We start from the raw sequence: 23,296 nt of genomic DNA on the forward strand, positions 1-23,296 counted from the left end.
ATTTAAGCTTAAAAATTTCCTTTCTCTGGAGGAAAGAAAAAAGGTCCAGAAATTTAAAATTAACCTCAACCCAAAGCAAAGCAAGACATTCAGATGCTTTCAGTAAGTGTAACACATTTTACATAGCGGTCCAGAAGCCACCTTTCTAGAGCTTTGCAACTGAAGACTTTTTAGCTGCAGGGGTTAAAAGCATGGGTGTGGAAGTCAGCTTTTGTCTGAAAAATTAGCAATGCTATGAGTCATCGTGCATTAGCAGCAGAAGAGTTGTGCATCTTGTACGAATCCAGACACCATATGCCATGCGAAGGCCTATTACTTTATTCGGTGCCACCGCTGACAGGCAGCCACGTGGGTATCCCCAGTGGAAAGGCTGTCTCCTCCGGCGGTGAGGACAGGGACCCAGTGAGCTGAACACATCCAACATTGTGCGGAGCAGCAGGAACAGCTGGTAAGCCAGCCAGCTCCACGGCCGGCCGCGCGCGGATGCTAATGAGCCTGGCCTGGCGACAATGCCGGCCTTCAGAGGGGCGACAGCGGCGTCCTGTGTCTCCACAACAGCCTCGAGAGCGGGTCTGCTCTCTCATGCCTTCAGTCTCATTAAAACATAATCCTGGTGTTTGTGGTTTATCAAAATCAGTTGTAAGTCGCAGCTTAGAAATCCACCCAACGCACCCGACGTGCCCTACAAAGTTGCACTGAAATGTCTGCACGATTCCACGGGCATCTATAGGGACCGCGGGGAACGGCGGCAGCCACTGTGGGGTCCAGGTCCTGGCTCACCACTAACACAACTGCGTGGCCTCGGGCGTGTTAGTTAACCTCTCTGGGCCTCAGTGCCCTCAACTACATTTTCAAATAAAATCAGATACATAACAGACTTTACTAAATAAGACACTGTACTATGTTTGCATAATGTACTAAAGCAGGATGATAACTGTACCTTCTGCACAGCACTGCTGTAGGGACCAAACGATGGTACATAGGTGTGACGCTGGTAGTGCCCGGGACAGAGCAAGGTGGGGAAGCTCTTCCCGGAACCAAGGCGGCAGTTGCTTCACCTCCTAGCTGTGTTTTTCCCGATGTCTAACACAGCAGCGCATCCCGTCATCAGGGGTTGGAAGGCAACTGGCAGGCGCGGCAAGATGGGTTGGCAGTGATGAGGGGAGTAGGGGTGGAGCCCTGGGGACCCCGTGTGATGAGTGGTGATGGGTGGGTATGCCCTCCCAGTGGCATGTGGGGTCCCCAGCCCACTATGTTCCCTGAAGGTCCCAGGTTTCCTGAAAGCTCAGTTCTGCTGGAGGCGTTTACTCCTTCCTTTGATCAAGTCCCCTGACTCCTAGTCGCCCACCAAATGCCAGGTGTGAGACCCCTCCTAGGGACGCCTTCCACTTTGGGCTCCGGGCTGAATTCCGGCATAGCCATTAGGAAACTCTACTCCTCTTTTCCCTGATGTTTTCCACACTCATCAAGGAGCCGTGAGGATGGGTCCTGGTCCCCTGCCTTCCACTTGTGACCTTCAGCAAGAGCACAGGAAATGGCCAACGGATATTTTGTTGAACGAGTAAACTGATGAAAACAACTGCGTTTTAGACTTGTCATTTTCAGACTTGGGGCCTGGGAGTGTGAATGAGATGCTCAGAATCTGTTGATCACTTTTTCAGCAAGATTCTTTTTTTTTTAAAGCTCTTAAGTAAAAGACATTTAATGGACAGATCAGCTCCTGCAGCAAATGCACTTCCGTCTCTTTTTCCTAGGGTTGGGGGTGTGTAAATACGATGAGGGAACTGCCTGGTACTCAGAGCAAACCTGGTTTCCCCCGAGCCTTCCTGCAAGTCAGCCAGCTCAGGGGGTCTCCCAAGGTGACGTCGGTACTTTCTGAAAAATAGAAAGCACGCGTTTGCCCATGGCGTGCAGATCTGTGACAAGACCTGCCGCAGTTTCAGAGGCTATAGAGACTGAAACAAGGATTCATGCCAGGAGAGTTAAATTTAAGGAAGTACAGTGATAAATATCCTCAGGAACTCTGTGTAAAGTACGGTGTGGAACTCACTGATGAGTTCAAGCATGTTTTAATTTGGAAAGCTGCATTCCTGGAGGAGGTCTCTGTCCGCTCTGACTGGCAGCAGCAGCAGACCCTGGGCTCTGCCTGCCACTGCGGCTGCTCCTCGAAGGCTGGGCTGGCACAGCAGCCAGTGCTGTACCTGGTTCAAATTCGTTATCTCCCTTCTATTGGCTTGTCTTTACATCCAGCCCTTAATTTCTTAGCATCCAGAACTCCACAGACAAAATCAGGATAACTAGATATGGAAGTGAGGGCTGGAAGGGGCTCTTTCTGACTTCCCGCTGCTTACAGAGGATGCACAGTCAGCTGCAGTTCAAGAGCCAGTCCCCTGGCGGGGGCTCCTGAGGCATCAGCGGTCCTGGAAGAGCCGCGCCTTCAACCCTCAGTTTTTCTCTTGGTCACAGCCATTCAGAGATGGGAGTGACACACAATGTTCATTATCTTCTAATGATCTTTTGTGGGAAAGCAGTTGCTGGAATAAGAATGCTCTTTACTCACTGGGATTTTAAAGATTAAAAAAAGAAAACTTTAATATTTAAAAAATACCCAGAGGGCTTTCCTGATGGCACAGTGGTTAAGAATCTGCCTGCCAATGCAGGGGACACGGGTTTGAGCCCTGGTCTGGGAAGATCCCGCATGCTGCGGAGCAACTAAGCCCGTGAGCCACAACTACTAAGCCTGTGCTCTAGAGCCCGCGAGCCACAGCTACCGAGCCCACGTGCCACAACTATTGAAGCCCATGCGCCTAGAGCCTGTGCTCCACAACTAGAAAAGCCACTGCAATGAGAAGCCCGCACACTGCAACTAGAGAAGGACCATGCGCAGCAACGAAGACCCAACACAGCCAAAAATGAAAAAAAAAGAAAAGAAAATCTTTAGTTGTGTTTTTCAAAGGAAAAAAAAAAGAAAAAAATACCCACGATAGAAATAATTACAGCACAAGGCTTAAGACTAGAAAACACAGACCAGGATGCAGTTATGATCCGGAGCAACAGAGAGTGAGCTGGTAGAGTTTGGGAAGGGGGCGAAATGTGTGTCTGAAATTCACATACACATGCTCCCAGCAGCCCACGACCTTGATAAGCTTCAGCGGAATGCAGATCCATGGGCGAGAGTATACGGGGCACACATGCCACGTGGAACGTGGTCCTAGGAAGGATGCTGTGAATCTGAGCCACAAGCTGTGGCCTCCACAGTCCCAGGACTGTCACCTGAGCGCCTCCTCGCATGACCTGCTGCAGGCTGCCTCTTATTAGAGCTATCGACCCTCTCGCAGAAGGGTCTCGCCGTGCACAAGGAAGGTGAGCGGCAGAGCAGACAGCTCCGGTATTGACCGGCGCAGCCCAGGGCTGCGCTTCCAGACAAAGGTCAGCGCTCCTTCACAGCACCTGGAAGAGTTCCTGTGCCGTGTGCATTGGGGCACACGGAGCGGGGGGGAGCCGGGCCAAAACACCAGGGCCTGGGGCCACCTCCTCTCGTGTCGGCTGTCACAGTACCTCTCAGAGAAGCCGAAGATGCCAAGTGAAATCTTGGGATTTATAAAAAACATGGCCACGGAAGCCTAGGATGGGCATTTGTGCATTCCTTCAAGGCAGACAGACCAGGGCCACAGAGAACTGCCAGAGGCCACGTCCAGAAGCTGTCAGAGCAATGTGCACGTTCCTCAAGAATATCCGTCTAACGTCTGAGAGGTTCGCAAAGCCAGGAGGACAACTCTTATTAGAAAACACAAAACCCTTTTCCCCACTCCAAGTTGATCCCTCCCCCCTACTTAGAGCAGAACATTTAAAAATTGGCCCAAACGGACATTCTCCTTAAGGGCATCTCAATGATATAAACGGCTTTCAAAATATTTTTGTGAAGACAAACGTCCACAGGCATAAACACATAAAATCATCTAAAAAAGTCAAGTAAAATTATGAAGTACTTCACAATTCGTGATTCTTGGAGGCAATATAAAATTAAATAAAGGATTAATGAGAGCAGATTAAAATGAAAATAAGGAGCCCAAAGAAATTAAGCTAAGAACAAAATGCACCCTTTAAATGTGTGTTTCTGTGGACAGGAAAGCAGAGTGAACTCAGTTTTATTGCTTTTTGATTAAATTCTTTGGATCAAGAGGTCATTTATAATCATTTATCTCTCTTTGGGATCCATTATAAGTCATTTCCTCCTTGTCAGCATAAGGACATCTAGTGTCATGAAATAGATGGTACTAGAGTCCACTTTCCCCTATTAGAAATTCCTTAAAGTGTTTGCATTTCAGATTTTAATTGATCTAACACCTCCTGAGTTCTTATCAGGTTGGATGCTGGAGACTAAAAGACCAGGAAGATGTGGTCTTTGTCCAGCGTGGGGGGCAGGTGCATCAGGACGCGCCCTGGCCCAGGTGGTCAGACCACACTTTCTGTGGAAGCCAGGAGGGGGTGCCCACTGGCCGACCCCCTCCCTGCATGGCAGGCTACTGCTGCCCTCGGCAGGTTGACCCTCCTCCCTTGAGTCTGGGCTGGCCTGGGGACCTGCCTTGGCCAACAGCTCCGGAACTTCCAAAGTTAGATGGTGAAAAACCTCGTGCCTTCCCCTGCCTGGGTCTCTGGGAGCCCTGGGCAGCCATGTGTTCAGTCTGGTTGCTGGGAGGTCACTTTGCTGTGAGGCGATCCCAGCTTGCCAAGTGGGGAGGCTGCCAGAGAGCGAGGACGCCTGGCCAGCCCGCAGCTGGTCCAGCTGTGCCAGCGCAGGCACCAGGCCCATGTGCAAACCACCCAGCTGAGCCCAGCCAGGCCGGCGGACGCGCAAGTTCCCCTCCACTACCACCCTTTCAAGCCTCTGCAGATGACCTGACTTTATCCCACAGGCCTCCAAAGCGAGGACAGGCTAGGACTTGTATTAAAACTCTAAAATTCTGCTAAAATTAAAATCTTTTGATCTAAAATTGAGAAGGAAATTTAGCTTCACTGAGATTTAACACACGTCCGGAGTGAGGCACTCTTCCTGCCCTGTCATCTGCAGTCGGCCGGGTCAGGACCGGTCCTGAGGGTGAGCGGGCGGGGCTGAGCCCGGCTCCCTCATTCACCACACGGGGCTGTATCGAGGTTCACATGATCCTCCATGCTGAAGTTTTGAATTTTTTTTTTTTTTTTTTTGGCCATGCTGCACGGCATGCGGGATCTTAGTTTTCTGACCAAGGGTTGAACCCACGCCCACTGCAGTGGAAGTGCGGAGTCCTAACCACGGGACCGAAGTCCCGGAAGTTTTGAATTTTATTCTTACAGAGTATCATCCCTCCCATCTAGTGTATGGAGGCAGGGTGGGAGATGCAAATCTTTTGTACCATGTGATGGTTTGATCTTTATCTCCCAGGAAAGTTCTTATAAAAGCTCTTGAACACAAAGATGAATTACTCATCTTTCTTTTTTTTTTTTGCGGTACGCGGGCCTCTCACTGTTGTGGCCTCTCCCGTTGCGGAGCACAGGCTCCGGACACGCAGGCTCAGTGGCCATGGCTCACCGGCCCAGCCGCTCCGCGGCATGTGGGATCTTCCCGGACTGGGGCACGAACCCGTGTCCCCTGCATCGACAGGCGGACTCTCAACCACTGCACCACCAGGGAAGCCCACTCATCTTTCTTTTTGATGGAAAGACAAATGTTCTAAATTTGGCAACCTTTTCTGTGATGACAAGGGGCTGACTTTATTCATTCAACAATTATTTACGGAACAAAATGTGGATGCTGTGACAGGTGGGGAGGCCACACCCAGGGCTGGTATTCACCTGGAGAGTGCCCGCATGGGTGGCCTCCTGGCCTGCGCCCCACTGGTGCCCTCGAGGTCCCTGAGGTTGGATATTTCAACCCTCGGAAGCTTCAGTGAACACAAAAGACGAAACCCCTGCCCTCACGTGCAGGGGCGGGACGTGAGACAAATGAGTGAAGTGAATTAGTAAATTTACATAGTAAATAGGGTGCAGGTGAGCACGGGAGGGGGTGGAGGTGTGTGCACAGGCGGAGGAGGTCCTGGCGCGGGGGGAGGCTGAGCCAGTGGACATCTGGAGAACAGCGTTCTCGGCCGAGGGCACTGGGCACTCAGGCCTCGCGGGAGGACTCTGGCCTTGACTCTGAGTGAGGCGGAGCCCCTGGAGAGTGTGGGCAGGGCCGCCACGTGGTCTGACCCACATTTTAGCAGGCTGGCTGAGTGCAGACGGGGGCAGACGCGGGGCAGAAGCCAGACACAGTCAGGAGGCTGTGCTTGGCACCACAGCCTTAGCTGTTACCTCAGGGAAACGGGGGAAGTAATTGGAGGTTTCTGAACTGTGACACGCTCTCATGTCTATTTTAGAGGAAAACTCTGGCTGCTCGTGAGTTTTCCAGGGAGACAGGGACTGGCTGTGGCACCAGCCCAGGGAGAGATGAGTGATGAGGACACCCAACCCGGGGTGGGGTGAAGCAGCCGGATTGGGGTTATGTTTTGTGGATTGATTCATTTTATGTATACTTCATTCCACACATCCTTACGATAATCTGTCTGTGAGGAATTACTACCCTCATTTTACAGAGAAGGAAACTGATCGAGGTAAAGATACTTGGGAAAAGCCAAAGAACTTTCCACTGAAACTGAAACCCGAGGTCTGTGCGAGGCCAGCCCCCAGGCATCACCTGCTAGTTTGAGCACTACATCAAAAAGACGCACTTGACAACACACCTGGCCCTGGTAGGAACAGCACTGCTGAGGAGGGAAGAGAAGGTCCCCGAAAGCTTCTTAGTCAGAATTGAGACTTGACTGGGAGGGTCCACTGTGATGCTCAGGGATACTGTCCAACATGAGAGCTAGCAACAGGTTTTAAATGTGTCGTCTCAAAAAAAAAAAAAGTTTACTCTCCTGCTGAGTTGTCATTCGAAGCACAGCATTCAAAGTACTCATTTTAGGGACTTCCCTGGTGGCGCAGTGGTTAAGAATCTGCCCACCAATGCTGGGGACACGGGTTCGATCCCTGGTCTGGGAAGATCCCACATGCCGCGGAGCAACTAAGCCCGTGCGCCACAACTACTGAGCCCACAGGCCACAACTACTGAAGCCCGTGTGCCACAACTACTGAGGAAATTGGGGGACCCCAGTACGTGTACCTCATGGTCGGTCGCTCAAGCAGCTTGGGGACCCCCCAAAGAACAGCTGATCTGCCACCCTGTGCACTCTTGACGGCCAAAAGTGCAATAATTGGGGCAAATGAATCCAGGGAAAGGAGTGATTGAAGAGGAGGGACGTTTATCTCAGAGAAAGCCAATAAATTAAAAGGAAAGCACATCCCATCCTGATCTGAGCTAAAACCAACAGTTAGAGAAGTCTGAAATTCCACAAAAGGTAGAGGAGTTTATGTGCGGTGTTTATGCACAAATATATAAGCCTTTGGGGGACAAAATTATAGCACAAAAACACAGAAATAATCTGTTTTCTTCATTAAGATAATTTAAATGCTGTTTTCTGATGTAGACTTCTGATGTGCACATATGTGGTTATATGCAGAGAATGTTTATCCTGTCAGAGAGGCGTAAATTCTATTTTCCCAAATTAATGAGTAGACAGTATTTCCAAGACATTCGAAAGAGGCTCTCCTTTACTTAAAGGGGTCAAAAATCCTCTGAAAATATTCCTTAAACTTAAAGCGAATTTCCATTTCTTCCTCATATTAAAACCGCATATTGATTTCTTGGGAGTATGAATTCAATTTATCTCAGTTCAGTTCATATCATTTTAAAAATGTGAAGGAAACACACATCCTACTTATTTTCCCCCAGCCAAGCTGAACTCTCCTCAGGAGGAACAGCATGATGATGACTGTCATCTTCTGGGAGAAAGTTCTGGTTCTCGGGTGTCGAAGGCAGAACACAATGGTGAGTGGCAGAGGCTCCTATCGAGTCTTTGCCTTCTTTAAATTCCACTGAGGATGGCAGTTTGGATGGAGACCCCAAAATCTATTCTGTCCATCTGTTTTATTATTCTTAGAACAACTGTCAAAAGTTGCCCAGGGATCAAGTTGCAAACATACTAATTTGCCTTTGAAAAGTAGGCCCTGGGGGAGTTCTGGAACTCTGCTTATAAATTCAGAATCCCATCAGCGCTCAGGCCTGCTTCCCTTTGTGGAGGTATGAGCCTGCACTTCCAGGCTCACAGCTGCTTCCAAGCCAGGATGTGCCCATAGACTCACATCCCACTTCATAGGCAAATGAAGGCAGAACCAAAGGGACTTGGCATCTTAAGGGCTGGCTTAAGATGACTAGCAGACCCCATTTTTTAGGAGGCAGCGTCTACATCGATCACGGATGGATTAAGGACGAAAGCTTTGCACTGGAGAGTTTAAACGGGTGGACACAGCAGAGGGACACATTTGGTGCTCTTTTACAACCTAGGACTGAATTAGGAAGCTCAGAGACTGGAATGAAGCATTAGAAGAAATAAGCTGAAGAAAGAAAAAAATATCATAAACCACTAAATACTGTATAGTTTCATTCTTGTGATTCTGATGAAAATGATGAGAAGATCATTTGGACATCTGTGATACGAGACGTGTGTTTGTAAGTAATAACGAGCAATGTCCAAGGACGTGTCAGGTTAAAACACTGTGGCATTTTGAACTGAGGCAGCTGTGTATTTCTCAAGTTAAAGGCGTGTGCAAAATACAACACAGAGTCCATCGTGATCACGGTGGAGGAGGGAGTGGTGCAGGCACTGGTGCTGATCCTCAGAGCTTCCACCTCCCCCCACCGGCCCCAAGGGTCTCTGTCAAGCCTCAGGGAAGAAAGTCAAAATGCTTTCAAAGCACAGGACCCCAGAAACATTCAAAGCACAGCATTCAAAGTACTCAGTTTAGGGACTTCCCTGGTGGCGCAGTGGTTAAGAATCTGCCCACCAATGCTGGGGACACGGGTTCGATCCCTGGTCTGGGAAGATCCCACATGCCGCGGAGCCACTAAGCCCGTGCGCCACAACTACTGAGCCTGCCCTCTAGAGCCTGCAAGCCACAACTACTGAGCCCACAGGCCACAACTACTGAAGCCCGTGTGCCACAACTACTGAAGCCCGCCTGCCTAGAGCCCGTGCTCCATAACAAGAGAGGCTACCACAATGAGAAGCCTGCACACTGCAATGAAGAGTAGCCCCTGTTCGCGGCAACCAGAGGAAGCCTGTGCACAGCAATGGGGACGCAATGCAGACAAAAATAAATAAACAAATTTATTGATTTATTTATTTAAAAAAACCCAAAACAATGTACTCATTCCACAGACTGAACTAGAAAGGACACCGTTTCAAGGCTAACATGATGGCATTTAGGTTGTTCTCACCTACAGATTACCAAAGGACTATTCCGCTTTGATTAAAAAATTTACTGGAGTGTGCTGCAAATTACTCCAGCGCTGAAACCTGCTGGGACCTCACTGCAGACACGAAGGCAGACGGGCCCAGAAGGGTCACCATTTGGACCTGCTGCTCTGTCCTTCTTCGGCTTTGCACAACCTCTTATTATAACAAGACATGTGTTATCCTTTTTGGAGATGTAAATAACAGAAAGTCTCACTTTCAAATATATTGCTTACAACTGCAGAGTCAACTTAATGTTCTGGGATGCTGTTTATGGCATGATGTTCCTTTTCAAATGGGACCGATAATTAGTAAACTGAAATCTGATTAATGTTGGATTAAGAGGTTCTGACGTCTCGCTGTGATGTATTATTTCAGTCTGTGGGCACTGGAAGAGACTGTCCTTAGGAAGCTCCTGTCTTCCCCTCTCCAAGATGGGAGGATGAAATTAAAACCCTGATTTTTTAAAAAAAGAAGTTCAGTTTGGATGCAACAGTTTATAATGTAGGATTCAGTTTTTTCTCACTCTGTTGTTTTCTCACTTTGAAGCTGAAACCAATGAATTAACTATTTGAGAGAGAACAAAATTGGCTAGAAATAAAAGTCCTCCTCCAGGGACTTCCCTGGAGGTCCAGTGGTTAAGACTCTGCACTTCCAGTGCAGGGGGTATGGGTTCGATCCCTGGTCAGGGTACTAAGATCCCACATGCTGCATTGTGAGGCCAAGAATATTTTTTAAATTAAAAAAAAATAGTCTTCCTCCAAAAACGCCAAGGGTGAGCCCCCTGGTTCTGGCAGAGGCACTTGACGTGTTAGATGGCTCAGGCGGGCTCAGCTCTCACCAAGCTCAAGCACAGAATTCTGAGCCCCAGGAGACCTTCTCTGAAAGGTACAGATATCAAAGGCTATGAAAATGACTACTAGATAATACATGAAGGAAAAATTTTAAATTAATACCACTTTGTGTTCTTTACAGTTAAGGTTAGGGATACCTCTTGTTGTTTGGCTAGGATTATAAAAAAACCTGTAACGGCCAAAATTTTTTCCATGCTCCATGGCAAGAAGAGTCCATATTTCTTCCTCACCTGCATTTTAAAATTCATACTCTTGTTTGCCTACTGCTGAAGAGTGTGGCCGAATCAGGAATAATGGCTCCCTTTGAAGCTGTGCCAGTCCCAAAATAACCATCCGGATGCTAAGGAAACCTCGTCCTCTATGGAATGACCTTTCACTCTCTGGATATTCAGACATTAAGAAATGTGAAATGCCCAGAAATCCTAGCGGCACTATGAAAAAAGGTGGGTAGGGGTCAGCAAATACCCTCTTGCCTGCTTTGGCCAGGATGACCATTTCCACTTTTCTAACATCTTTCTAATAGCAAAATGTATTTGGGAACAACAGTGGAATTTGTGTCATCATGACCAAATGATTACGGTGCAAACCGAGGTTCTTGCGGGGCCCAGCAGGCTTCTGGTCCCTATGGAAACGCAACTCAATATTGTCCTCCACTCAGCTGGAGGACAGGCGGCCAGGCTTTTGTGCTTGGTGAGATTTCTTCCACAACCTTCCAGCACCAGACCCTAGTGCTTCCTCCCGACTCTTTTCTAATTGAGATGCAAATTAATCTCTCTGGCTGATTACACTTCCCTTAAAGCTACTGACACACGCAGCTGTAACCAGAGTTTGCAGACTCCCCAACAAGTGACTTCAGCTGACAGCCTTGCCCATGCGGCCTGGCCAGTGGCCGAGGCTGGACTTGCGAGGGCTTCCCCGGGGCTCACAACAACCCTATGACTACGGCCCTGTCCCTAGGATTTAGAAACAGACTCTGAGGCCTGCGTTATTTAAGGCCTCCAGACTGAAGGGCCACTCCCCTCCCCGCAGACCCGGGCTTTCCTGACTGTGCCTTTCCTCCTTTCCTTCCTACTTCCTTCCCAGCTGCCGTTCTCTGACCTTAACACTGTTTGAATCCATCTCTCCCTCTAGCTAACTAAACGTACGGCTCTAAGAATGTGGGATTACTGAATAGCCGTCACTTACATTTCATGGCTCTCAATAAAATTCTATTAATTTAAAAATCAAATATAAAGTCGTCATTCTAATTGTCGGGATTTCCACCTAAATGTCCTTCAATAACTTTTTGGGGTGGTGATGGAAGCATTATTATTTAGAACGCAAAAGAAAAGCAAGATGCCCCAAATACTCTATTGTTCAACATAAAGAAAAATACACACAAAATCCAATTTTTCAGTAAAAATGCTAACATGTTTTTCTTTTGACTACTACCATCTATGTGTTTTTGCCAACGAGATTCACTCAGGAACTGTGCATTGAGCACCTACTATGTGCCAGGCACGCTGTTCCAAGTGTTGGGGATCCGGCTGTAAACTAAGCACTCAAAAATGAGCAAAAAGGACTTAAAAATGTATCTATCTATACATAAAGAGATACATACTCTGTAGAGCTATATTTCTTGGATAATAAAGGTTTTCAATTTTGAAAAAAATGCAGTTTTACAAAATATGAGTTGTTTTTGCCTTCTGCTTTCCAAAATGTTTTTTAAATTAATTAATAAATTATTTTTTGGGGGGGCTACATTGGGTCTTCGTTACCATGCACAGACTTTCTCTAGTTGCGGCGAGCGGGGGCTACTCTTTGCTGCGGTGTGCAGGCTCCTCATCGTGGTGGCTTCTCTTGTTGTGGAGCACAGGCTCTAGGTGTGCGGGCTTCAGTAGTTGTGTCATGTGGGCTCAGTAGTTGTGGCATGTGGGCTCAGCAGTTGTGGCTGGCAGGCTCTAGGCACACAGGCTTAGCTGCTCCGTGGCATGTGGGATCTTCCAAGACCAGGGATAGAACCCGTGTCCCCTGCATTGGCAGGCGGATTCTTAACCACTGCGCCACCAGGGAAGTCCTTGTTTTTGTTTTTACACCAAATCAATCTCTTTCCCTCTGTCTCTCCCTTCACACACATACATATTCATAATGTCCTAGCAGGAATATGTGGGAGGGACAGCAACAGGATGGGCAGCTTCTGGTACAATCAGGAGAGAGAAGAGGCAGGAGGCGGCCGGGTCTGGCAGGGAGCGCGTGGAGGGCGTGCACGGCTGCGGGAGGGGAAGCAACTGGGTCACAGCAGAGACCCGGGGGCAGCCGCTGGGGGCGGAGGCCACCAGCGTGGCCAGGAGGGGAATCCTGGGGGGCGGTCCCATGCCCAAAGGCCCGGAGATGGGGCAGCGTAGCCACGGATCTGAGTGGGAAGCAAAGCGGCAGCCTGCCTTCTGCACAGATTGTTAGATTTACACTGACTTTTCCAGAAGGGATGGCTTTTTGTCTAACAGTGATAAGTCACAAATCTGCAGCAAAAACGGAAAAGCAAAGTTGCGTGTTCCTCTCCCTCCTTGAAGGTTCCCCTGCACAAACACGTGCTTCTCACAGGCCTGGTTCTCAGGCCCCAAGGGTGGAGGCACCCCCCCCTCCCCCTTTGCCCCCACCCAGGGGGCACCTTCTACACGTTGGGAGAGCGGAGCGGTCTCCAGCCTTCGTCTGAGCACCTGCGATGCTGAAAAGTACTTCCGAGACCTAACTCCACAGACGGGCACTCCCACATTTTACAACAGAGGTCTGAAACTCTGATATTTACGGGCGCCAGGCTGGCAGCTAGACAGTCACAACTGCGGTGACACTTACTGGGCTCTCACCCAGGACCGGGCACTATTCCCCCTGCGTGGCCCACTAACCACCTCCTCTCCCTCCGAGGGGGACCAGCTGGGGCTCCGGGCCCCAGCGCCGGGGAGCCGTGGTCCAGGGGGCTGTGGTGAACGGGGGCGGGGGGCCCGTGGCCAGCGGGTCAGGAGGCTGACTGCTGCCTTTGTTGCCAACAGCAAAGGAGGCCCAGTGGGGTCAGAGGTTCTGACTCTTCAAGAAATATCAGAAATCTAGATTTCGACGTGGCTGACAAACTCAATTTTTATGAGCAATGCTGGAGGCCAGCACAGCTCAAAGGAAGTCCATCTGGGGGCTGGATTCAGCCTGCAGGCAGCTCGTTTGTGGGCTCTGGTTTTGCATGTTTGCTTTGACAGTGAGCTAAAACCTGATTCCCGGCTGTGTCTGTTCACTGCTCCCCATTCTGCAGTCTTGTCTCCTCTTTGAACCCCCGAAGCTCCTGAGACCTCTCCTCCCTGGTTTTATGGGCTCCCTGAGCTGTAAGGCCCCTCTGTACCTGCTGCAGGTTGGTGGGGCTCTCTTATGATGTGGTCCTGGAGTGGCACCCCGTTTAAGATGTGACTCGAGGCTGTAGGGGCACAGGGACCGTGCCTTTGCCCCTCCTGGTCGCGTCCCTCATCTCAGATCTGTGCTCCACCACGGTCCTCGGGTGTTTGTCGCAGACACCGCCTGCTGCCACGCTGAGCACCCTCAGCTTGTAGGGACCCAGCTACACCCAAGGTGTGGCTTTTCAGGCTATGGCCTCGGTCTCATCTGGTTGGTTTGGGTCTGGAAGTCTCGTCTGTTGAGATAATCCTCATTTCTGATTTTGCCTTGGGTCAAGTGAGTTAGCCCTCTCAGCTCTCCTTAAACATGGTGTTTATTTTGATAAACAGGGGCTCTAGACCTTTGTGGAAGTTGTTAGATGGAAGAGGGTTTGAGCCAAGCCGTGGCCCACACGGGACCAGAGGCACGGGCCCCAGTTGATCGCTGTCTGTGAATGAATGCATTTAGGTTTGGCTGCAGTGAAGTCACTCAGCTCCCAGGGGCCCAAACCCTCTCCCATCTGCCAGCTGATTATGATACTTTATCTTGTGTTTTACCAAAATTAAGATTTATATTTACAAGTTTTCTCTAACCTCTGAAAATAGTGATCTTATCAAACATCATGAGTGTGTCTGAGATACTTTATTCTATGTGAACTCATTCTTTTCTTGAGGCTCACAAGCTATTTATTATTTATCAAGTCTAACAATTTTACAAGGGACCCAGGCAACATTCCAAAGTTCACCCTTAATTCTATTTAAAAACAAGGAAAATCTTTTCCTGTTTTCAGTTCTGGGTGCCTCCTTAATTTACATGACTTCTGATGAAACAGTTCTTATGGTTCTGAGATCGCTGTTGTAAATTTGTTCTACAACCTGGGGTATGGTTACTTGCAGGGGCCAATTCTGGTTTTTTATTATTATTATTATTATTGTGTTCTCAGTACTTTGAGTTTTAACTGATACACAGTGACACTTTTCTGCCACCTCCCAGAGGAAGAAGCTGGAGGACAAGTGGGATGGGGTCCACGGTGAGGGCCTCACGCAGCACCGCTCAGAGCGACCCTCTTAACCCGATGTTCCGCAGACCGCACGCCCTGCGGCTCCACCTTTTCTATCTCACAGAAAGTTTTCCTCTGTCTTCTGAGAGAGGGTCTGATAACCAAGAATTTATCAAACGCTTGCTGCCTTTATTAGGATGTACCTTGGAGCCGATATCGAGCCGCCGAAGTCCCCATCACAGCTCTAGTTTACCTTGGGGCAGCTCAGAAGGTGGATTAGAAAAGCACGGCGCACGCCCCCACGTGGACTGCGACTCCCCACCCGGCGCATTCTCCATCCCCGGCACTCTGACCCCACCTGGGAGTGTTTTCTTTCTCGGAGGTACTGCTGTTATCTGGTATGTTTTTGCCTCTTTCCTGAAGTGATTCTGCTCTGGGTCCTGCTTTACCCAGTTCTCCAGGTGAAGACTGGGCACTCCGGTACCAGTCATGGCTGAGCCCCTCAGGGACATGCGTCCTGCTTGACTGCCCTGCCGAGGTGACCACCCTCCGGTTCCCTACTCCTCGATTTTCTGGGAAACTGTTCTCTCCTTTTCCTCCACCGACCTCTCTCTCTCCCCCTCCTCCCAAGCCTCCTCTTCAAAGGTGATGCTCCAGGGAGTCTGGCCTTAATCCTCTTCCCACTGCCCTCCACACCCGCACATCTAGCAGACCCCACCCCAATCAGTCCACCTGCCTGGTGGAGGCACCCATCCTCCCCCGATGAGGCCACAGACCAGGCCCTCACTTCCCCTCAGGACCCCTTCTGCTGCCCCTGCAATGCCTTCATCACCTCTATCTTTCCCAGGAGTGTGTGTGCATGTGCACATGCGTGTATGCATGTGTGTGTATGTATGCATATGTGCATGCGTGTTTGTATATGTGTATGTGTGTGGGTATGTATGTGTGCATGCACATACACGTGTGCTTGTGCATATGCACGTGTTTGTGCATGTGCGTATACGTGTGTGTGTGCGTGCGTGTGTGCGTGTCCGTCCCACACTCTGCCGTACAGAAGCATCCGTGGTTCTCAAACATGATGCGTTCTCCCAGAGCTTGGTCCGAGCAAATGCTGTCTTCTCACTTGGAATATCGTGTTTATATTCCTATTCCGGGCGGCCAGGACAGTGCCTGGCATGTGGGAGAGCACAGTAAATGCTGACAGATGCGTAACTCGCTCTGTGCTGTCCCGTCTGAGTCCTTCTCCTACACTTAAGTGTGTGAAGACAAATGGAGGAACGTAAGGTCTTCCCAGGAGAAAGAACCAAAAGCCCAGGGGAGAGGGAAGAAACAGGATGGTTACAGCTTTAGGAAGAGGGGCCATTTTTGAAAGTGTGTAAATTGAGAACACGACTGAGCAAAGATATGAAGTCATGAGTCTAAGAGAGATGCTCTGGAATCATCAAGTCTATCTGCTAATTGAAAATGAAACTAACTTTCACCTGTGAAAGAGTGGAGGCCAACTACCTTCTTGAGGCTGCTGGGTCCTCCCCGTCAATGAAGACAGTTCCAGGGAGGAGGCGGGGGACATCATTGAGACCACTGTGCCCCCGGAGGGGACGTGCACTTTCAAAGGTCACCATCTGTGTGGTTCCAGGAGAACCCCTCCTAATGGGCACACCGCGGACCGCGGCAACCTCTCGTGACACAAGCTCTCCGAGCAGGAGCACGGAGCCCTGGCCTGATGGTTCTGGAAACCTCTCTCAGCGGACCATGGTCTGATTTTGGAATCTCGAGTTGGCTTGGGACCTGTAAACACCACACGTGTGGCAAGTTCCCCATCCACAGCCCTCCAGACACAGGCCTGGGCCCTCTGATTGCCCACGAGGGGCAGGGAAAGCTGATGGCAGGTGAGCTGGCCCTCATCGCTCTGGAGGGCGGGGGCCGCAGGATGAAGGCTCCACTCGATGGACTGGACTTGGCCCACGGAGGGGGTGACTAGGAACCCCCCATGGAGGAGGTGACCAGGGACCTGGGAGGCACAGGGGTCCGGCTGAGACGTCACTGAGGGTGCTTTCCAAACAGTCCTACCGCCTTCACTTTCTTTTTGGGTCACGTAAGACAATGGTATTTTTCAGTCTCCTATGAGCCTTCAACACACACTTGCGACTGTGTGATCACTTAGGCGAGGGTACCCCAAATGAGAACTCCTCTGATATTGACTTTAAGCTGGAGTTACTGTTTGAGAAAAGATCTCCAAAAGGCAAATTCATTCCAACAACGCCCCCAGTCCTCAGCTTAATAACGAACATTGTATTTTCTTGAACATTACTGAACAAAGTTGATATAGAAGTAGTTAAATATTATACAGAACTGAATCTCAGTGGACAGTATTTGAAGGCAGCTGAGTATCAGTCACTAGCTGGGGTCGGGGGCTGGCTCCCTGGAGAGGCCATGCTCCCCATCTGAACCAGAACTCGCAGTGAACGCAGAAAGGCGGCTAAGGTGTCCTAAGAAACGTGAACAGCCAAGGAACCCTGTGTGTCCTTAGCTGTGTTACTTCCCTGTATTAGCCAACAATTTACTCTAAGAATGATGACATAGAAGGAAAGGGGAAAACGGCATGTGGTTCCCTTTCCGGTCAGTCCTTCCTGACTTGTCCGTAAACTGAGGGTAAGTTTTAGCGTGTAGGAAGAGTGAAATAAAACCAGGTAAGTTAGTTTTGTGCCGTGTTTCCACCGTCCTAGTCAAAACAAAATATATCCACGTACAAGTTATGAAGTATGAACGGGTGATTTTGGTGATTTCATACATGAGTTAAATGCTTTTATATTTGCATATTAAACGGGCACTGCACAATATAAAGAATGATAAAATTAATGCTAATAATCTAAATTTTTTGTATTTCTTTACTTAAACTGATAATAAATAGCAAATTAAAAAACACCATGACAAGTCAGAGAAAAACTGCAGGAGAATGGAAAAAGCTTTATATTTTAGCATCTTTAAAGGCACTTTCCCTGCTTTTTGAATAAAGGACCCCACATTTTCATTCTGCACTGGGACCCAGAGGTTATACAGCCAGCCATGGCTGCAGGGGTGTCTCAGGTATCACTGATTTCTCAGCCCTTGGGAGGGCTTGCAGGGGCTTAGGGTAGTGGACCCTACACCCACTCCTGACCTCTTCCCCTGGCGTCAGGCGGCTGTGATGCTGTCCTAGGATGTGAACTTTCAAGGTGGCCATGAGGTGAAAGTTAGGGTCCCCTCAGCTCCCCTGGTCCCGCTCAGAAGACCATCTCTGCTGGAAGCTCACTCCTACGGCTGACCACTTGAGAACACTCTGAGTCCCTGTGTTTGCTCTTGTGCCCTCCGCCTGGGACCCGCCCCTGCTCCCTGGGGACAGAGCCTCTTGCATCCCCCCAGCTCGGCCACCAGCTCTCTCCCTGGCCATCTCAGCCCCGTTCCCCAGTTGCCCTGGAACTTGACTAGTTTGCCTCTCTTCTCAGGGTAGCACGGGGCAAGGACCATGCCTGCCTGTTTCCCATGGATCTCGAGCCCAGCACTGGGCTGGGCAGATCCTGAGTCCACACTGACTATTTGTTTGGTAAATGAATCAGTGCAAGAAGACACCCATGCTAGGATGTGTTAGGTTATTCAGTGTTTTTCAAAATTCAAATCTAGGGCTTATCTCAGTGAAGCAACGAATTCCAGACATTAGTTGTGACACCAACTAGCTTAGACTTTTGCTAAAGCATGTGAGGACCAGGATGTTATAACAAAATGTTAAAAGAGCAATTCATTATTAATAGCCTAGGCAGATATCTATAAATATTTTAAAAATTTTAAATTAGTAATTTTTTAAAGAACAAAAATACAAACAGTCCCACCTTCCTTTTCTCTTATTTTTTCCACTTCTCCTAACTTTTCTTCTTCTCATACCTTTGGATTCTAGCCTGAATATTAGCTCTTTTGCAGGCAGAAATTAAAGAATAGAGTAGTTAAGTGATTGCAAAGCTTTCCCCATTAATTACATCTCTATAAAGATTTATAATATTTTATTTCTTGTTTCAAATAATTTATTAGTACCAATTACATCTTCTCAAGGCATAATGCAAAAGAAAAATGTTTAACATTTTATATTGATCAACAAAGTAAGTTTTGTTACTTTCTTTTTCCTGATTTCTGTACTAAGTCATCCTCCAAGATGTCGACCTGGCTATTTTATGAGTGATTTTGGAATACAGCATTTTCTAACTCACGTTGGCATCAGTAGCCCTAAGCCAGCACCCACTTTAGTCAAGTGTGGTTGCTTAGAGAGTTTTTAAAGTGATGCTGAATCCTATCCTTTGAACTTTTAAAAATATCGTTTTCCCTTAAACCTGATTATTCTGAAGCCACGTTAATTCTGACTTGAGAAAGCAATGTCCAACAACACAACAAAGCGTGGCTCTTATAACAAGCAGTTCCATAAGTGGAGAAGGTGGCGTGACAAAAATCACAATGGGCTTACACAAGATGGAATTTTCCTGTTTGCAAATGGCTTTTTCATGCCTTGGTCCAACGTCCCTGACTGATGAGTGTCCAGCTCATCATGCAAACCGACAAGCCAATTGCTAAAAAGGTCTTTCTCATTTCTGCCAAGAACCTCTCTCTTAGAGTCTGTGAAATAAAAACGCCACGCGGAAGGCTGAATCGACACCAGCCGTAAGATTAAGTCCAGAGTGCCGTGGAGATCACTGCACAGAACGCCTTCTCCCAAACACCACCACCACTGGACAAAGCAGGAGGGAACAGGCCGAGGGGATAATGCTGCCTAGGCCCCCGGGGAGGGACCAGATGGGACCTAATAGCTCTTTTCTACTACTAATTTCTATGATAATTCCGAGTTGCCACATGGCATATGTATTTTTTTTTTAACCTAAAGACAGAATATCTGTCAATGAAGTGACCAGGATTTTAATGAAAGGTATTTTTCATGAACTGTATCTATTCACACGTTATATTTCTCACCCACCCCTCATCCCCACTCTCCAGCAACATGTCACTGATGGTAAGGTTGCAAGAAGTACAGAGACAGAGGTCAAACACAATACGCTTATCATCATTACCAATACTAATTAGAAACAGAGATCCTGAGTTTTATTAGGAGGTCGGATGCCTTTCGCAGCGATTTTTTTTTTTTTTTGCAGCGATTTTATGAAGTTGCCTTAATTTCTTTTTCTTATGGTCAGGGATCATGCCTGAATTTAAAGATGACAGCATGCCAACTAATGTCAGAGAAAAAAAAATTACACTAGTGAAATTTCTTCTGTTTTTAGAGAGAAGACCAGAAATGAGAGGAGATATTAACAATTTGGGAAAATGACAAAAGGATTTCCAGCCATTCTTACTGATGAGTTCAAGTACAACTTTGTTGAGGGTGTCTTTCCCTGTGTCCTCCCGACCAGACGCAATGTCCCCCTTCCCCGACCTCCTGCAACACCATTTGTGCTTCTCTGGTGGCACTTGCCACGTTCTTTGATTTATTAGCGTCATTTCTGGTAGGCACTTGGAGTGACCCCGTTGCATTTTCTCAGCACCCCACCTTACACACAACAGACTGCAGCAAACAGGGAGGGAGGGAGGAGGAGACCGAACCTGGGGAGAAATACCCCAGGAGGAATGAGCATCTTGTCATAGGCACCACTTCTTAGCCTAAACATATGTGACTTGATTATGAAAATCAACTCTTGTAAGTTTGATGTAGCACAAAATTATTATATTTAACATAAACTAAGGAATGGTATGAAAATCACAGTTTTCTTCAACCCAGATTGAAAAAAATTCCCTCTTCCCTCTTCCACCCAGTTGTTAAGACTTACCTCTCGCAAGAAGGTGCCTGGAAGCTGGATGCTGGGACGGTTAATACATTACACACTTAGCGCAAAAAGATACAAGCTCTGGTAGAGGGGGATGAGGCACTTCACGGCCCTGCTGGCATTGATGCAAGTGGCACAGATAAGGCTTGGCAGGAGCTGCCCACTCACGATTGCTCCGTCAAACAGGGGCCCAAAAAACGGAACCTGTTGATTCAAGACAAAACAAAACCAAAAATCAAAACCACTTAATTAAAAAAAAAAACAACCAGTAAAAGTCAAACCAAAGACATGAGAACAGCTGCTTGATGTCTCGCACCTGTCACAACTGCACAGGCTGCCACCCACAGACTGGAGGCCAGACCTGGACCCAGTTCCAGGGCTTTCGGATCAAGCCAAGCAGGATTGTTCCACGACGCTCCTCTATGGCGAACTCTTTGGCTAAAGTTCTCATGGCAGATTGTCACCAAGTTCTTCTTTTCCTTCTTGCGTTGTCATTCACGGGAGTGGCACTGTTCTTTCTAAGCATCTCCACTGTGTGGATTACGCACAGTACACAGCCAGGCCTCACTGTACACCCCTAGCCTGGCAACCTTCTGAAACCAGTTTTGGAACTGGCAATATTTTTGCATGAATCCCGATGCATGTTAACTCTTAAAGGAGATGACAACTGTCCCCACAAAGTCCTTCTCCTTCTTGAACCTTCTTTCCCTCTGCTTCTGAGACACTGCATTATCCACATTTCCTTCTACTTCCTTAATAGAGACTCGGCTTTCCTTCATGCCTGGGCCACCCACAAGGTTTTGGTGCCTGTCTTTTTTGGATTTCTTTTTTCTCTCTCTCACTGTTTGTTTGTTGGTTGGTTTGTTTCGTTAGAATTTCATCTAATCCATTCACTACTATGGAGATTGGCAGCTCCATGTGGTCAACGACTGGGTCTTCCTTATAACTCTTGTATTTATTCCTATCACTTACTTATTCATTTATTCAAAAATATTTATTATGTGACAGACACTGTTTTATTGACTGGGGACAGCAGCAAATAACAAAAAAAATTCCTGATTTCATTGAGCTTAGAATTTATTGGAGGTTTCAGAGAATAAACAGTTTAAATACATAAAATATGCAATATGTCAGGCAGTAAAGTGCTAAGGTGAAAAACAAAGGAGGGAAGAGCAATAGGACTCTTTCTCGGGGGGTGGGGTCCTCCAGTTAGAGGTCGCACAGCCAGGGGCACTGCAAGCAAAGGACTGGACAGAGGGAGGCGTGACCTCAAGCTTCGAGGACGGCTGGCGGGAGAGCATCCCAAGCAGGGCAACAGCAAGTAAGATGCCCTGGGTGGGAGCAGAATCCGTATGTTTCAGCAACAGTAAGGAAGCCACGGTGCTGAAGTCGAGTGAGCGAGAGAAAGCACGGAAGGAGATAAAGTCAGACAGGTAATAAGAGGGGCTGTGAGGGGAATTTTATAGATCTGGATTTCTGCTCTGAGTGAGGCAAACACCTTCTGGAGGGTTTAGGAAGTGAGGGATATGATCTACCCTGCATTTTTTTTTTTTTTTTCGCACTGCACAGCTTGTGAGATCTTAGTTCCCCGACCAGGGATCGAACCCACACCCTTGGCTGTGAAAGCATGGAGTCCTAACCACCGGACCACCAGGGAAGTCCCAAACCTGCACTTCAAAGGTATTGCTCTGGCTGCTATGTTGGGAAAACTGCGAAGAGTGAGCATTATGGAAACCAGTTAGGGAACTACTGTGTGATCCAGGCGAGGCGTGATGCTGGCTTGGATGCCAGTGGTAGCAGGGGAAGTGGGGAGGTAGAGCTGAGAGGATTTGCAGAAAATTACTAATGAAGTGGGAGAGAAAAAGAGGCACGGATGATGCCACAGTGTGTGGCCTGACGACCGGAAGGTTGGAGCCACCTTGTCCTGAAAGACTGGCGGGGAGGGCCATGAGCTCAGTGTTAGACGTGCTAAGCTTGAGATGCCTTTTAACTGCCCAGTGGTGATGCTCGAGGGCAGCAGTGGACACATCGAGTGGGAAGCCAAGGGGGAGGCTCAGGCTGGAGATTTGTAAGAGTTATTCACTGACACCTGGTGCTCACAGCCATGAGGCTGGATGTTCAGACAAGATAGGGCACGTACAGGGTGGTATGGCCATAGCCCAGGATGGGTATTCAGATGAGCAAGAAAAGAGGTTCAAGTACTACATCCTGTGGCCCTCCAATGCTTAGAGGTTGGAGACATGAGGAAGAATTATCGAATAACACTGAGGAGTGGCTGCACGTGGAGGAGAAAAACCTCCAATGAGCAGCACTGACCCTGGTACACGGCTGGAATGCAAATGAGTAAAATTCATTAATATTTGAAATAATTTAAATAAACTAATAAATGTGGGTCTCCAGCCTAGGTCTTTTGACTCATGTCAAAGACTATTTATCTGTAGAACACCTTTTCTGTGGTTAGAATTGGGGGAGGGGCTTGGCATACACAGTGAATGAAAGACTATCTTTGCCCGTAGGAACTGACATGAGGAGCTGACACAAGAAAACTATGCGCTAATATCCTTCAACAAAAATGCAAGAACCCTTTACAAATTTTTAGCAAATTAAACCCAGCAATATATAAAAAGGACACTGTATCTTGGCCAAGGGGTACTTTCCATAAAAAAAAACCCAAGGTTGGTTCAATATCCATAAATCCATCAATGCAATTTACTACATTAATAGAATAAAGAAGAAAAACCATATGACCTTCTTAATAGAAACACGAAAAGCATAGATAAAATTCAACACTCATTCATGGTA

At 48.0% G+C, this 23,296-nt stretch overlaps 1 protein-coding gene across 4 annotated transcripts in view; it reads right to left on the reverse strand.

The window, feature by feature from the left end:
• The window catches only part of RALGAPA2 (Ral GTPase activating protein catalytic subunit alpha 2), a 285,182-nt gene that overhangs the window by 58,143 nt on the left and 203,743 nt on the right, over positions 1-23,296 (reverse strand). For all 4 annotated transcript variants that reach the window (XM_060120092.1, XM_060120091.1, XM_060120089.1 and 1 more), the window contains one exon: positions 20,571-20,698. In XM_060120092.1, coding sequence (XP_059976075.1) covers positions 20,571-20,698 — 128 coding nt within the window. The remainder of the gene's footprint in view (positions 1-20,570; positions 20,699-23,296) is intronic.

Source organism: Mesoplodon densirostris, chromosome 16, assembly GCF_025265405.1.
Source record: "Mesoplodon densirostris isolate mMesDen1 chromosome 16, mMesDen1 primary haplotype, whole genome shotgun sequence".
Lineage (NCBI taxonomy): Eukaryota > Metazoa > Chordata > Mammalia > Artiodactyla > Ziphiidae > Mesoplodon > Mesoplodon densirostris.